Source organism: Cottoperca gobio, unplaced genomic scaffold (genome assembly GCF_900634415.1).
Source record: "Cottoperca gobio unplaced genomic scaffold, fCotGob3.1 fCotGob3_64arrow_ctg1, whole genome shotgun sequence".
Taxonomy (NCBI): Eukaryota; Metazoa; Chordata; class Actinopteri; order Perciformes; family Bovichtidae; genus Cottoperca; species Cottoperca gobio.
The window spans coordinates 1-13,208 of NW_021167060.1; the positions used below are offsets into that span (position 1 = coordinate 1).

At 38.2% G+C, this 13,208-nt stretch overlaps 1 protein-coding gene across 1 annotated transcript; it reads left to right on the forward strand.

Annotated features, from left to right (window-relative positions):
* The first annotated feature begins 6,458 nt into the window (after window positions 1-6,458).
* On the forward strand, window positions 6,459-10,642 carry pla2g6 (phospholipase A2, group VI (cytosolic, calcium-independent)). Its single transcript, XM_029428311.1, has 11 exons — window positions 6,459-6,619; window positions 6,992-7,082; window positions 7,163-7,326; window positions 7,416-7,566; window positions 7,859-7,995; window positions 8,163-8,240; window positions 8,726-8,880; window positions 8,968-9,019; window positions 9,500-9,615; window positions 9,722-9,795; window positions 10,362-10,642. Exons 1-11 carry the CDS (start codon window positions 6,496-6,498, stop codon window positions 10,504-10,506), a joined length of 1,287 nt encoding a protein of 428 aa, XP_029284171.1. The 5' UTR covers window positions 6,459-6,495; the 3' UTR covers window positions 10,507-10,642.
* Window positions 10,643-13,208: the final 2,566 nt, after the last annotated feature.

The following is a 13,208-nucleotide window of genomic DNA, read 5'->3' on the forward strand; positions in this document are numbered from 1 at the left end:
TTGTTCAGTGTTTAGAAGCAGCATGGCCAGAAACACACTCACCGTGTCTTCTTAAAGCTGCAATCAGCTGCCAAGTTAAGAGAAGTTTCAAACTCCCACGCTCCTTGAACACATCACGTGTGATCAAAGCTTTCCTGTAGAGCTGCACGATACAGATCCACCCAGTGTGTTCCACACAGCTGATGGAGATCACTCTCTATGTGATGTAGTAGTTTTAGAGAACATTAGTAGTTTTAGAGAACATCAGTAGTTTTATCAGTAGTTTTATCAGTAGTTTTATCAGTAGTTTTATCAGTAGTTTTATCAGTAGTTTTATCAGTAGTTTTAGAGAACATCAGTAGTTTTAGAGAACATCAGTAGTTTTATCAGTAGTTTAGAGAACATCAGTAGTTTTAGAGAACATTAGTAGTTTAGAGAACATCAGTAGTTTTAGAGAACATTAGTAGTTTTAGAGAACATCAGTAGTTTTAGAGAACATTAGTAGTTTTAGAGAACATTAGTAGTTTTAGAGAACATCAGTAGTTTTAGAGAACATTAGTAGTTTTAGAGAACATTAGTAGTTTAGAGAACTAGAGAACAGCAGTAGTTTTAGAGAACATCAGTAGTTTTAGAGAACATCAGTAGTTTTATCAGTAGTTTTAGAGAACATCAGTAGTTTTAGAGAACATTAGTAGTTTAGAGAACATCAGTAGTTTAGAGAACATCAGTAGTTTTAGAGAACATCAGTAGTTTTAGAGAACATCAGTAGTTTTATCAGTAGTTTTAGAGAACATCAGTAGTTTTAGAGAACATCAGTAGTTTTAGAGAACATCAGTAGTTTTAGAGAACATTAGTAGTTTTAGAGAACATCAGTAGTTTTAGAGAACATCAGTAGTTTTAGAGAACATCAGTAGTTTTAGAGAACATCAGTAGTTTTATCAGTAGTTTTAGAGAACATCAGTAGTTTTAGAGAACATCAGTAGTTTTATCAGTAGTTTTAGAGAACATCAGTAGTTTTATCAGTAGTTTTAGAGAACATCAGTAGTTTTAGAGAACATCAGTAGTTTTAGTAGTTTTAGAGAACATTAGTAGTTTTAGAGAACATTAGTAGTTTTAGAGAACATTAGTAGTTTTAGAGAACATCAGTAGTTTTAGAGAACATTTAGAGAACATCAGTAGTTTTAGAGAACATCAGTAGTTTTAGAGAACATCAGTAGTTTTAGTAGTTTTAGAGAACATTAGTAGTTTTAGAGAACATTAGTAGTTTTAGAGAACATCAGTAGTTTTAGAGAACATTTAGAGAACATCAGTAGTTTTAGAGAACATCAGTAGTTTTAGAGAACATTAGTAGTTTTAGAGAACATCAGTAGTTTTAGAGAACATCAGTAGTTTTAGAGAACATCAGTAGTTTTATCAGTAGTTTTAGAGAACATTAGTAGTTTTAGAGAACATTAGTAGTTTTAGAGAACATCAGTAGTTTTAGAGAACTTTAGTAGTTTTAGAGAACATCAGTAGTTTTAGAGAACATTAGTAGTTTTAGAGAACATTAGTAGTTTTAGAGAACATCAGTAGTTTTAGAGAACATTAGTAGTTTTAGAGAACATCAGTAGTTTTAGAGAACATTAGTAGTTTTAGAGAACATCAGTAGTTTTAGAGAACATCAGTAGTTTTAGAGAACATTAGTAGTTTTAGAGAACATCAGTAGTTTTAGAGAACATCAGTAGTTTTAGAGAACATTAGTAGTTTTAGAGAACATTAGTAGTTTTAGAGAACATTAGTAGTTTTAGAGAACATCAGTAGTTTTAGAGAACATCAGTAGTTTTATCAGTAGTTTTAGAGAACATTAGTAGTTTTAGAGAACATTAGTAGTTTTAGAGAACTTTAGTAGTTTTAGAGAACATCAGTAGTTTTAGAGAACATTAGTAGTTTTAGAGAACATTAGTAGTTTTAGAGAACATTAGTAGTTTTAGAGAACATCAGTAGTTTTAGAGAACATTAGTAGTTTTAGAGAACATCAGTAGTTTTAGAGAACATCAGTAGTTTTAGAGAACATTAGTAGTTTTAGAGAACATCAGTAGTTTTAGAGAACATCAGTAGTTTTAGAGAACATTAGTAGTTTTAGAGAACATCAGCAGTTTTAGAGAACATCAGTAGTTTTATCAGTAGTTTTAGAGAACATCAGTAGTTTTAGAGAACATCAGTAGTTTTATCAGTAGTTTTAGAGAACATCAGTAGTTTTAGAGAACATCAGTAGTTTTAGAGAACATCAGTAGTTTGAGAACATTTAGAGAACATCAGTAGTTTTAGAGAACATTAGTAGTTTTAGAGAACATTAGTAGTTTTAGAGAACATTAGTAGTTTTAGAGAACATTAGTAGTTTTAGAGAACATCAGTAGTTTTAGAGAACATTAGTAGTTTTAGAGAACATCAGTAGTTTTAGAGAACATCAGTAGTTTTAGAGAACATTAGTAGTTTTAGAGAACATCAGTAGTTTTAGAGAACATCAGTAGTTTTAGAGAACATTAGTAGTTTTAGAGAACATCAGTAGTTTTAGAGAACATTAGTAGTTTTAGAGAACATCAGTAGTTTTAGAGAACATCAGTAGTTTTATCAGTAGTTTTAGAGAACATCAGTAGTTTTATCAGTAGTTTTAGAGAACATCAGTAGTTTTAGAGAACATCAGTAGTTTTAGAGAACATCAGTAGTTTGAGAACATTTAGAGAACATCAGTAGTTTTAGAGAACATTAGTAGTTTTAGAGAACATTAGTAGTTTTAGAGAACATTAGTAGTTTTAGAGAACATCAGTAGTTTAGAGAACATCAGTAGTTTTAGAGAACATTAGTAGTTTTAGAGAACATCAGTAGTTTTAGAGAACATCAGTAGTTTTAGAGAACATTAGTAGTTTTAGAGAACATCAGTAGTTTTAGAGAACATCAGTAGTTTTAGAGAACATCAGTAGTTTTAGAGAACATTAGTAGTTTTAGAGAACATCAGTAGTTTTAGAGAACATCAGTAGTTTTTATCAGTAGTTTTAGAGAACATCAGTAGTTTTAGAGAACATCAGTAGTTTTATCAGTAGTTTTAGAGAACATCAGTAGTTTTAGAGAACATCAGTAGTTTTAGAGAACATCAGTAGTTTTAGAGAACATCAGTAGTTTGAGAACATTTAGAGAACATCAGTAGTTTTAGAGAACATTAGTAGTTTTAGAGAACATTAGTAGTTTTAGAGAACATTAGTAGTTTTAGAGAACATCAGTAGTTTTAGAGAACATTAGTAGTTTTAGAGAACATCAGTAGTTTTAGAGAACATCAGTAGTTTAGAGAACATCAGTAGTTTTAGAGAACATCAGTAGTTTTAGAGAACATTAGTAGTTTTAGAGAACATCAGTAGTTTTAGAGAACATTAGTAGTTTTAGAGAACATCAGTAGTTTTAGAGAACATTAGTAGTTTTAGAGAACATTAGTAGTTTTAGAGAACATCAGTAGTTTTAGAGAACATCAGTAGTTTTATCAGTAGTTTTAGAGAACATTAGTAGTTTTAGAGAACATCAGTAGTTTTAGAGAACATTAGTAGTTTTAGAGAACATTAGTAGTTTTAGAGAACATTAGTAGTTTTAGAGAACATCAGTAGTTTTAGAGAACATCAGTAGTTTTAGAGAACATTAGTAGTTTTAGAGAACATTAGTAGTTTTAGAGAACATCAGTAGTTTTAGAGAACATCAGTAGTTTTATCAGTAGTTTTAGAGAACATTAGTAGTTTTAGAGAACATCAGTAGTTTTAGAGAACATTAGTAGTTTTAGAGAACATTAGTAGTTTTAGAGAACATTAGTAGTTTTAGAGAACATCAGTAGTTTTAGAGAACATCAGTAGTTTTAGAGAACATCAGTAGTTTTAGAGAACATTAGTAGTTTTAGAGAACATCAGTAGTTTTAGAGAACATCAGTAGTTTTAGAGAACATTAGTAGTTTTAGAGAACATCAGCAGTTTTAGAGAACATCAGTAGTTTTATCAGTAGTTTTAGAGAACATCAGTAGTTTTAGAGAACATCAGTAGTTTTATCAGTAGTTTTAGAGAACATCAGTAGTTTTAGAGAACATCAGTAGTTTTAGAGAACATCAGTAGTTTGAGAACATTTAGAGAACATTAGTAGTTTTAGAGAACATTAGTAGTTTTAGAGAACATTAGTAGTTTTAGAGAACATTAGTAGTTTTAGAGAACATCAGTAGTTTTAGAGAACATTAGTAGTTTTAGAGAACATCAGTAGTTTTAGAGAACATCAGTAGTTTTAGAGAACATTAGTAGTTTTAGAGAACATCAGTAGTTTTAGAGAACATCAGTAGTTTTAGAGAACATTAGTAGTTTTAGAGAACATCAGTAGTTTTAGAGAACATTAGTAGTTTTAGAGAACATCAGTAGTTTTAGAGAACATCAGTAGTTTTATCAGTAGTTTTAGAGAACATCAGTAGTTTTATCAGTAGTTTAGAGAACATCAGTAGTTTTAGAGAACATCAGTAGTTTTAGAGAACATCAGTAGTTTGAGAACATTTAGAGAACATCAGTAGTTTTAGAGAACATTAGTAGTTTTAGAGAACATTAGTAGTTTTAGAGAACATTAGTAGTTTTAGAGAACATCAGTAGTTTTAGAGAACATCAGTAGTTTTAGAGAACATTAGTAGTTTTAGAGAACATCAGTAGTTTTAGAGAATATCAGTAGTTTTAGAGAACATTAGTAGTTTTAGAGAACATCAGTAGTTTTAGAGAACATCAGTAGTTTTAGAGAACATCAGTAGTTTTAGAGAACATTAGTAGTTTTAGAGAACATCAGTAGTTTTAGAGAACATCAGTAGTTTTATCAGTAGTTTTAGAGAACATCAGTAGTTTTAGAGAACATCAGTAGTTTTATCAGTAGTTTTAGAGAACATCAGTAGTTTTAGAGAACATCAGTAGTTTTAGAGAACATCAGTAGTTTTAGAGAACATCAGTAGTTTGAGAACATTTAGAGAACATCAGTAGTTTTAGAGAACATTAGTAGTTTTAGAGAACATCAGTAGTTTTAGAGAACATTAGTAGTTTTAGAGAACATCAGTAGTTTTAGAGAACATCAGTAGTTTTAGAGAACATCAGTAGTTTTAGAGAACATTAGTAGTTTTAGAGAACATCAGTAGTTTTAGAGAACATTAGTAGTTTTAGAGAACATCAGTAGTTTTAGAGAACATTAGTAGTTTTAGAGAACATTAGTAGTTTTAGAGAACATCAGTAGTTTTAGAGAACATCAGTAGTTTTATCAGTAGTTTTAGAGAACATTAGTAGTTTTAGAGAACATCAGTAGTTTTAGAGAACATTAGTAGTTTTAGAGAACATTAGTAGTTTTAGAGAACATCAGTAGTTTTAGAGAACATCAGTAGTTTTATCAGTAGTTTTAGAGAACATCAGTAGTTTTAGAGAACATCAGTAGTTTTATCAGTAGTTTTAGAGAACATCAGTAGTTTTAGAGAACATCAGTAGTTTTAGAGAACATCAGTAGTTTGAGAACATTTAGAGAACATTAGTAGTTTTAGAGAACATTAGTAGTTTTAGAGAACATCAGTAGTTTTAGAGAACATCAGTAGTTTTAGAGAACATCAGTAGTTTGAGAACATTTAGAGAACATCAGTAGTTTTAGAGAACATTAGTAGTTTTAGAGAACATCAGTAGTTTTAGAGAACATTAGTAGTTTTAGAGAACATCAGTAGTTTTAGAGAACATCAGTAGTTTTAGAGAACATCAGTAGTTTTAGAGAACATTAGTAGTTTTAGAGAACATCAGTAGTTTTAGAGAACATTAGTAGTTTTAGAGAACATCAGTAGTTTTAGAGAACATTAGTAGTTTTAGAGAACATTAGTAGTTTTAGAGAACATCAGTAGTTTTAGAGAACATCAGTAGTTTTATCAGTAGTTTTAGAGAACATTAGTAGTTTTAGAGAACATCAGTAGTTTTAGAGAACATTAGTAGTTTTAGAGAACATTAGTAGTTTTAGAGAACATTAGTAGTTTTAGAGAACATCAGTAGTTTTAGAGAACATCAGTAGTTTTAGAGAACATTAGTAGTTTTAGAGAACATTAGTAGTTTTAGAGAACATCAGTAGTTTTAGAGAACATCAGTAGTTTTATCAGTAGTTTTAGAGAACATTAGTAGTTTTAGAGAACATCAGTAGTTTTAGAGAACATTAGTAGTTTTAGAGAACATTAGTAGTTTTAGAGAACATTAGTAGTTTTAGAGAACATCAGTAGTTTTAGAGAACATCAGTAGTTTTAGAGAACAGTGAGTTTGCTCTGAAATGGATGTTTTGTGTCATTTACTGATTTTTAAAGTGCATGATAATTGCTAACAGCCGACTCGTGTTCTTCCTTTCTCTTCCTCTCTTCCGTCTCTCCATCTTTATCTCCCTCTTCTTTCTCTGCTGGTTGTGGTGTGTGTGCATGTCTAACACATTGTGTGTGTGTGTGTGTGTGTGTGTGTGTGTGTGTGTGTTAACATGGAAGGTCCGAATAGAAAGATACTGCTGGACATGCTGTGTAGTGTAGGGGTCCAGCGGTGCCTCCCCCCCTCCCCCGGCAGTCCTCCCCCCTTCTCCATCAAGGCCCAGCCTGCAGGCATAGGTAACACCTGCCCTCTGAGTCTCTGTACTGGGGAACTACTGCTCTACAGTGTTTTGTTTTACATGTATTAAACTGATCATCCAATGCAATTAGTATTTTCTGTTCCTTTAAAAAACTAAAACACATTAATAAAGATGGTTCCACAGATGTTTTACATTTGTATTGGTCATATTATATCCTGTGGGAAACATTTTAATCTATAATAATTAGCAAACATATCAGAGTTTTCTGTGAAAATGTGATTTTATGAAACCAAGTGTTTCCAGACTTCCACGTGGCTTGTAGAAAACACGTGACGCTTCTCCGTCTCTGTTCTTGATGCATTTGATGCTTCAATGTGTTGGTCGGATATCAAGCTGTGATCGTCTGCAGGGTTTGAGGACATCATGTATGCCGGGGCTGCGTTGGGGGCGATGAGCAGAGGCTCCTCTCAGGTGGACGGCCTCAAAGTGGAGGAAAGGAAGTGAGTCATTCTACTATTTTCTTATTTAGCTTTTAGGAATAAGACAAACAGTTAAAATAATAAATGTTGCTGCTCTGCAGGATGGACAGACTGCTGTGTCTGGATGGTGGAGGCATTAAAGGCCTGGTGCTGATCCAGATGTTGATCGCTCTGGAGAGAGAAGCCGGCCGGCCCACCAGGGAGCTCTTTGACTGGGTGGCTGGCACCAGCACCGGGGGCATCCTCGCCCTCGCTATCATCCATGGTGTGTGTGTGTGGTGTGTGGTGTGTGTGTGTGTGTGTGTGTGTGTGTGTGGTGTGTGTGTGTAAGTCTTTAAAGTGTGTTCTCTGTAGGTAAGTCCATGGAGTACCTGCGCTGCCTGTACTTCAGGATGAAGGAGCAGGTGTTCAGGGGGTCACGGCCGTATGAATCCGCTCCACTGGAGGACTTCCTGAAGAAAGAGTTTGGAGAGAACACCAAGATGACAGACGTCCGATACCCCAGGTATTCATCTCCACACACCAGATGATGGATTCATTTCACACCGAGGTTTGAATCTTCACTGGCCTCAGTCGCCAACGATTCAACAACGTGTCCAATCAGCTCCTGTTTCAGGTGCTGCACTGCACTTCCTCCGCTCATCAGTTCCTTTGTATTTACGTCCTGGTTCTGCTCGGTCCTTGTTGGATCCTTGAAGTTTTGTCTCGTCTGCACCGACCTTGCATTAAAGTTGACACCGCGCCTCTGCGCTCTCTAATCATCACTCTTCTGTCTTTGCGCTCTTGTCTGTGTTCAGGGTGATGGTGACCAGCGTTCTCGCTGACAGACATCCAGGCGAGCTGCACATCTTCAGGAACTACGATCCCCCCTCCGTCCACAGGGAGCCCCCGTATGAAACCACTGCCACGTTCAAGCCCCTCACCATCCCACAAGGTACTTCAGCTGTACCAGAGGGTTAGTGCGGGGATACTTCCACTGGGTGGCTTTACATTCTGGGATGCGTACGAGTCACTGGGAAAAGCTTCTTCTGAATGTGCACGTGTTCCTGAAGAGTCCAACTGTGCTGCGGTGTTTGAGTGGCGGCCATGTTGTTGTTGCAGGATGGGAGGATGAGGATGTGTTGGTAGTAGGATACACAGCGGAGCCAACCAGAAAGCGTAGGAAGGTGACGGATGAAGGTGTGTGTCTGTGTGAGTGGCATTTGAAAGTCGACCACCTTCTTGTCACATCTGGTCCGTCAGTTTTTGTTTCCACGTTTAAAGGAAAGGTTTTGTGAAAGAAGCTCATTTGCTTCCTTGTACAAAGTTAACGAGAAGCTGTGTTTATGCTGAGCTAAGTTATGAAGCTCTTTCGTTATTGATGATGATGAATATTCTCTACTTTAATCTTTGTGTCCCAGTCTCTCAGTCTTGTGATCGTTCTGTCACTTTAATTTAAAAGAAATCTCCATATTTGAGGCTGAAACAACATGTAAAGACGTTTCTGCATGAGATATTCACCATGAATGGATCCTCATGCTACGCTCTGCCACGTTGTCCTGCTGCTGCCTGCAGTCAGGAGCTTCATACATGTTCTCATCACTGCGCACCATAAACATGCTTTCTTTATGGGGATATTTTCTGGAGAAGTGTCTGATTAATCTTATTCAAACTCTTTATTCCAGAACAGCTTGTGTGGCGCGCTGCCCGCTGCAGCGGTGCTGCCCCCACTTACTTCCGACCAATGGGCCGCTTCCTGGACGGAGGGCTGCTGGCCAATAACCCGACGCTGGACGCCATGTCAGAAATCCATCAGTGCAACAAAGCTTTAACAGCAGAGGTAGGAAGCTTTACTTCTGCCTTGGTTATGAACGTTTGAAGCGTTTGTGTTTCATCATATAGTTTAATCGTCTGTCCGCCCTCTCAGAGTCGGGGAAAGGAAATCAAGAGGTTGGGTATCGTGGTCTCCCTCGGGACAGGTGAGCCCCTTCATCGTGTCCGAACATGGACCTCATGCTTTGTGCTTCTTTAGGACTCGGCTCAGCGTGTGAGCAGTTTGTACCAGTATCAGTCAGGCATCAGATCATTAGTTGTTTCAAACAAATACAGTTGCATTCGTTCTTTGAGGTTAAGTTTCTGGTTCCAGCGTCGGCTTCAACACGAACATACGAAACCAACTTTAATCCCATGTTCCCATGAAGCGATCGCTTTACTGCAAACAAACTAACGCACTATATATTAACTTGCTTTAAAGCGTTGTGATGCAGTGGATCAGAGCACACATCACTTTGTTCCTGCACGTATTCAGAGTGTTTGAATTAGAAACAGCTGGAGTGAGTTAAAGGAAGAGCACATCAAACATAAACACAAGGTGGTAAACACAAACTGACGTGATTACTACATTATTGTGACACATTGTGAATGAGTGTCTCTGAACGGAGCCTGTGCTGTGTCTCCAGGTAAACCTCCTCAGGTGGTCGTGAACTCTGTGGATGTTTTCAGACCCTCCAACCCTCTGGAGTTTGCCAAGAGTCTGGTGGGAGCCAAGGAGCTGGGCAAGATGCTGGTGGACTGCGTGAGTACATCCACGTGTTTTATTTATTTACATTTGACTCTTTTTAATCAATCAGTAAAATGATTATTGTGTTGAATGAAATATAATATCTCTCCCTCCCTCTCAGTGCACAGACTCAGACGGCTGTGCAGTGGACAGAGCCGGAGCCTGGTGTGAAATGATCGACACCATCTACCACAGGTCAGCTGACCATGAGCCTTTATCACACATCTTCATCTCTCACATCCTCGCACACGTCCTCCGCCCTGTGTTACATCATCAGTTTATCTTTAAGGGGACAGTGCAGCATTGTCTGAGGCCTCAGTCAGATCCATGACATGAAGATCAGAGTCACAGTTAAGGTTTCATCATCCACATCCACGGGCCATGAAGAGAATGAAGCTTTGAATATCTGTCGTCATGTTTTATGTGCTCGTCACACTAAAGAAAGAAAATACATGTTTTGCAATAAATGTAATTTCTGGTGCTGTTAGACTGTTGGTGCTGACGTGACCCTCAAACTGTTTGTTGAGCGCACTGAACATGTAGTTGAGAGGGAGAGTTGTTATAGTTCAGGATGATCGTTTAATATCAGGGTTAGCTGTGGAGATATGACCTCACAGATGTTTACTCAGTCACAAACTGCTTGTGTGGAAAATATATTCAGAACCAAATTCTGCAGGAGTTCACATGTTTCTATGTTATTAGTGGAATTGATCTAATAGTGCGTCATCATTTCTGAAGTACTTTGAAACTGTGTTGTGCAGATTGAGTCCCCAGCTGTCTCAGGAGGTGATGCTGGACGAGGTGAGTGACGCGGTCCTGGTGGACATGCTGTGGGAAACCCAGATGTACATGTACGAGAAGAGGGAGAACCTGCAGGCTCTGGCGAAGGGACTGCTGGACAAATGACAGGCTGACAGGAAGGAGAGCAGGAGCGCAGAGGAAGGAGCAGCAGAGGAAGGAGCAGGAGAGGAAGAAGGAGCAGAGGAAGGAGCAGCAGAGGAAGGAGCAGCAGAGGAAGGAGGAGCAGCAGAGGAAGAAGGAGCAGAGGAAGGAGCAGAGGAAGGAGCAGCAGAGGAAGAAGGAGCAGAGGAAGGAGCAGCAGAGGAAGGAGGAGCAGCAGAGGAAGAAGGAGCAGAGGAAGGAGCAGAGGAAGGAGCAGCAGAGGAAGGAGCAGCAGAGGAAGGTCCCGTGAGTGGAGTCAGAGACTGGAGAGATCACGCGACTCGTCTGTGCGGCGATATGGCAGTATACGCCGTCACGTGTGAATGAAGACGGACGATGAAAACGAAACGTTATGTAGCATCATGTGACCTTATCGAGCTGCAACTAAACATTGTTTCATGTTCCAGTAATCTGCAGATTATTTGATCAGTTAATGGTTCGGTGTATAAAACGTCAGAAAGCTTTTGATCAAAGTGAAAGGTTTAAAGTCTCGTCACTTTCATGTGATATAAAACAGCATTTTCTGACATTTGTGCATGAAAAAGGACTTTTAGGATTGAATGCATCATTCGACAGCTGATCACTGAGCTGCTTTATTAAGTTCCCTGTTTGTACAGAAAGCAGTGAAGCACAGTGTTCCCATCGATAATGTGTAATGTGTTTGAATCCAGACTCCTCCTCCTCCTTGTGTTTGAGGGTGTATTCACAAAGATCGCAGCTCAGATATCTCCATGAACTCAGCATCAGCCGCTCTCAAGGTCCGATAATCATATTACAGCGTAAACTCGCCCAGAACGTGTTTTGTTTTGCGTCCATGTTGTAAAGTATACATGTTGCCTGTGCTGCAGAACATTGGCAGAGAGGAACATAACAACTTCAGACTGTTAAATAATCGTTTTTATTTACAGAGCACTTTCAAGCTGTTAGAAGAAAGTGTTTCCAAGATGAGGAAATTAAAAAAAACATAAACAATATTAGAGACAATTGCAAGAGGAACATAACCTGTTAAAATAAAAGGCATGATTTGAAGCAGATTTGCATCGTTCCTCATTCCAATGATGCTCCAAACGTCTGAATATTACCTGCAGCTCAGCCTTTGAGGTGCTTTGATAATTACACAGGGACTTTGTGTCTTATTTGTGCCGGTTAAGCGGCCTCAGAATCGTGTAGAAATGTTGCATAAGGCCATATGATCACGGTGCACTGCAGCACAGCTCGGGAGATGCACCAGCTCTGCCTTTACGTGTCTCACCCTGTTCCCTTTCTTTTCTCCACGCACACGTGTTCATGCCTTGACTAAACAAATTATACAGACTTTAAACACAATGTTTAACCTCACGCTCAACCTCTGCTGTAGAAGTGTTGCACATTTAACACGCACTGTCACAACTGGACTTGACTTTACTTGAATTAAATGAACTTACTTGAAAGATAAAAACCCACTGATACGTGCACAACAGAAGCTAGAGGCTACAAATAATTTCCTATGTTTCGTTTGTATTTGGATTAATTGCTGAAGTGTATACTCGTATGGTAATAAAATATATTAATATGGACCTGATCTGTACAACACTTTGTCCATTTGTTGTAGCGGTCACGCTCGTACTTAAATTTCTGGTTAGTGATTTAATTGTAAAGCTGATTCCGACTTCATCAGTTAATTGGTGTGTCCATTAAACAACGTTCTAACAAAAGTCAACTTTATTTAAAGGTACAATCCATAATCTAACGTATCATTGTATCTTGCTGCAGCTCTGCTTGATTGACAGGTGAGGATTTATGTTGGATAACAACTAAAACTTAGTTTACAGTTTTAATACAAGAAGTAAAATGTCAGATAAAAACACAATATTTTGTTGACAGTGCAATATATGGAGATTAAACATGTAATTTAATTGGTAAAGAAATTACGCACAAGGTTTTCACTTGTCATGGCGTCAATATAAAGATGTATTGCTTTGAGTATTGATGTTATTAAAGAGAACAACTTGGATTTATTGGGTAAACACTTTATTCAAAGATGATAAAATCAACTCAAACTACTCAACATCTCTTCAATGCATGATGGACAGAAATGCCCTGAAACTTTATTAGGCTTTTATTTTTTATCATAAAGGTCATAAAGGTTTGTAATTACATCTTGTATAATAAAGGTAAAAAAAATACCTGTAGCTGTTGTGCAATGACTCTCTGGGAACCATCACCTTATCGTGGTGGAGAGGTTTGTGTGTCCCTATGAACCTGAGAGCTGTGTTGTCTGGAGCCTAGTGCTCCTGGTAGGGTCTCCCAAGGCAAATTGGTCTCAGGTGAGGGGCCAGACTAAGGATGGTTCAAAACGACCTCATGAAAGAAAGGGAAAGGAGAGACCCTGCCCGGAGGAAGCCCGGGTCCCCCATCTGGAGCCAGGCCCAGAGGGAGGGCCCGACAGCGAGTGCCTGGTGGCCGGGTTTGCCACGGAGCCCGGTCGTGCACAGCCCGAAGAAGCTACGTGGTGCCTCCCATCCATCCATCCTGTGGGCCCACCACTCTCAGGAAGAACCACTGTGGTCGGGTGCGCTGTCACACGGGTGGCAGTGATGGTCAGGGACCTCGACGGACCAGACCCGGGCAACAGAGGCTGGCTCTAGGGACGTGGAACGTCACCTCTCTGTGGGGGAAGGAGCCGG

Bases quoted from the DNA above. Each gene is read 5' to 3' on its own strand.
- pla2g6 (XM_029428311.1), top strand. From the start codon at position 6,496: ATGGAAGGTCCGAATAGAAAGATACTGCTGGACATGCTGTGTAGTGTA. The intron at 6,620-6,991 runs GTAACACCTGCC...GATCGTCTGCAG, and splicing joins GGCCCAGCCTGCAGGCATAG to GGTTTGAGGACATCATGTAT. The intron at 7,996-8,162 runs GTACTTCAGCTG...TTGTTGTTGCAG, and splicing joins GCCCCTCACCATCCCACAAG to GATGGGAGGATGAGGATGTG.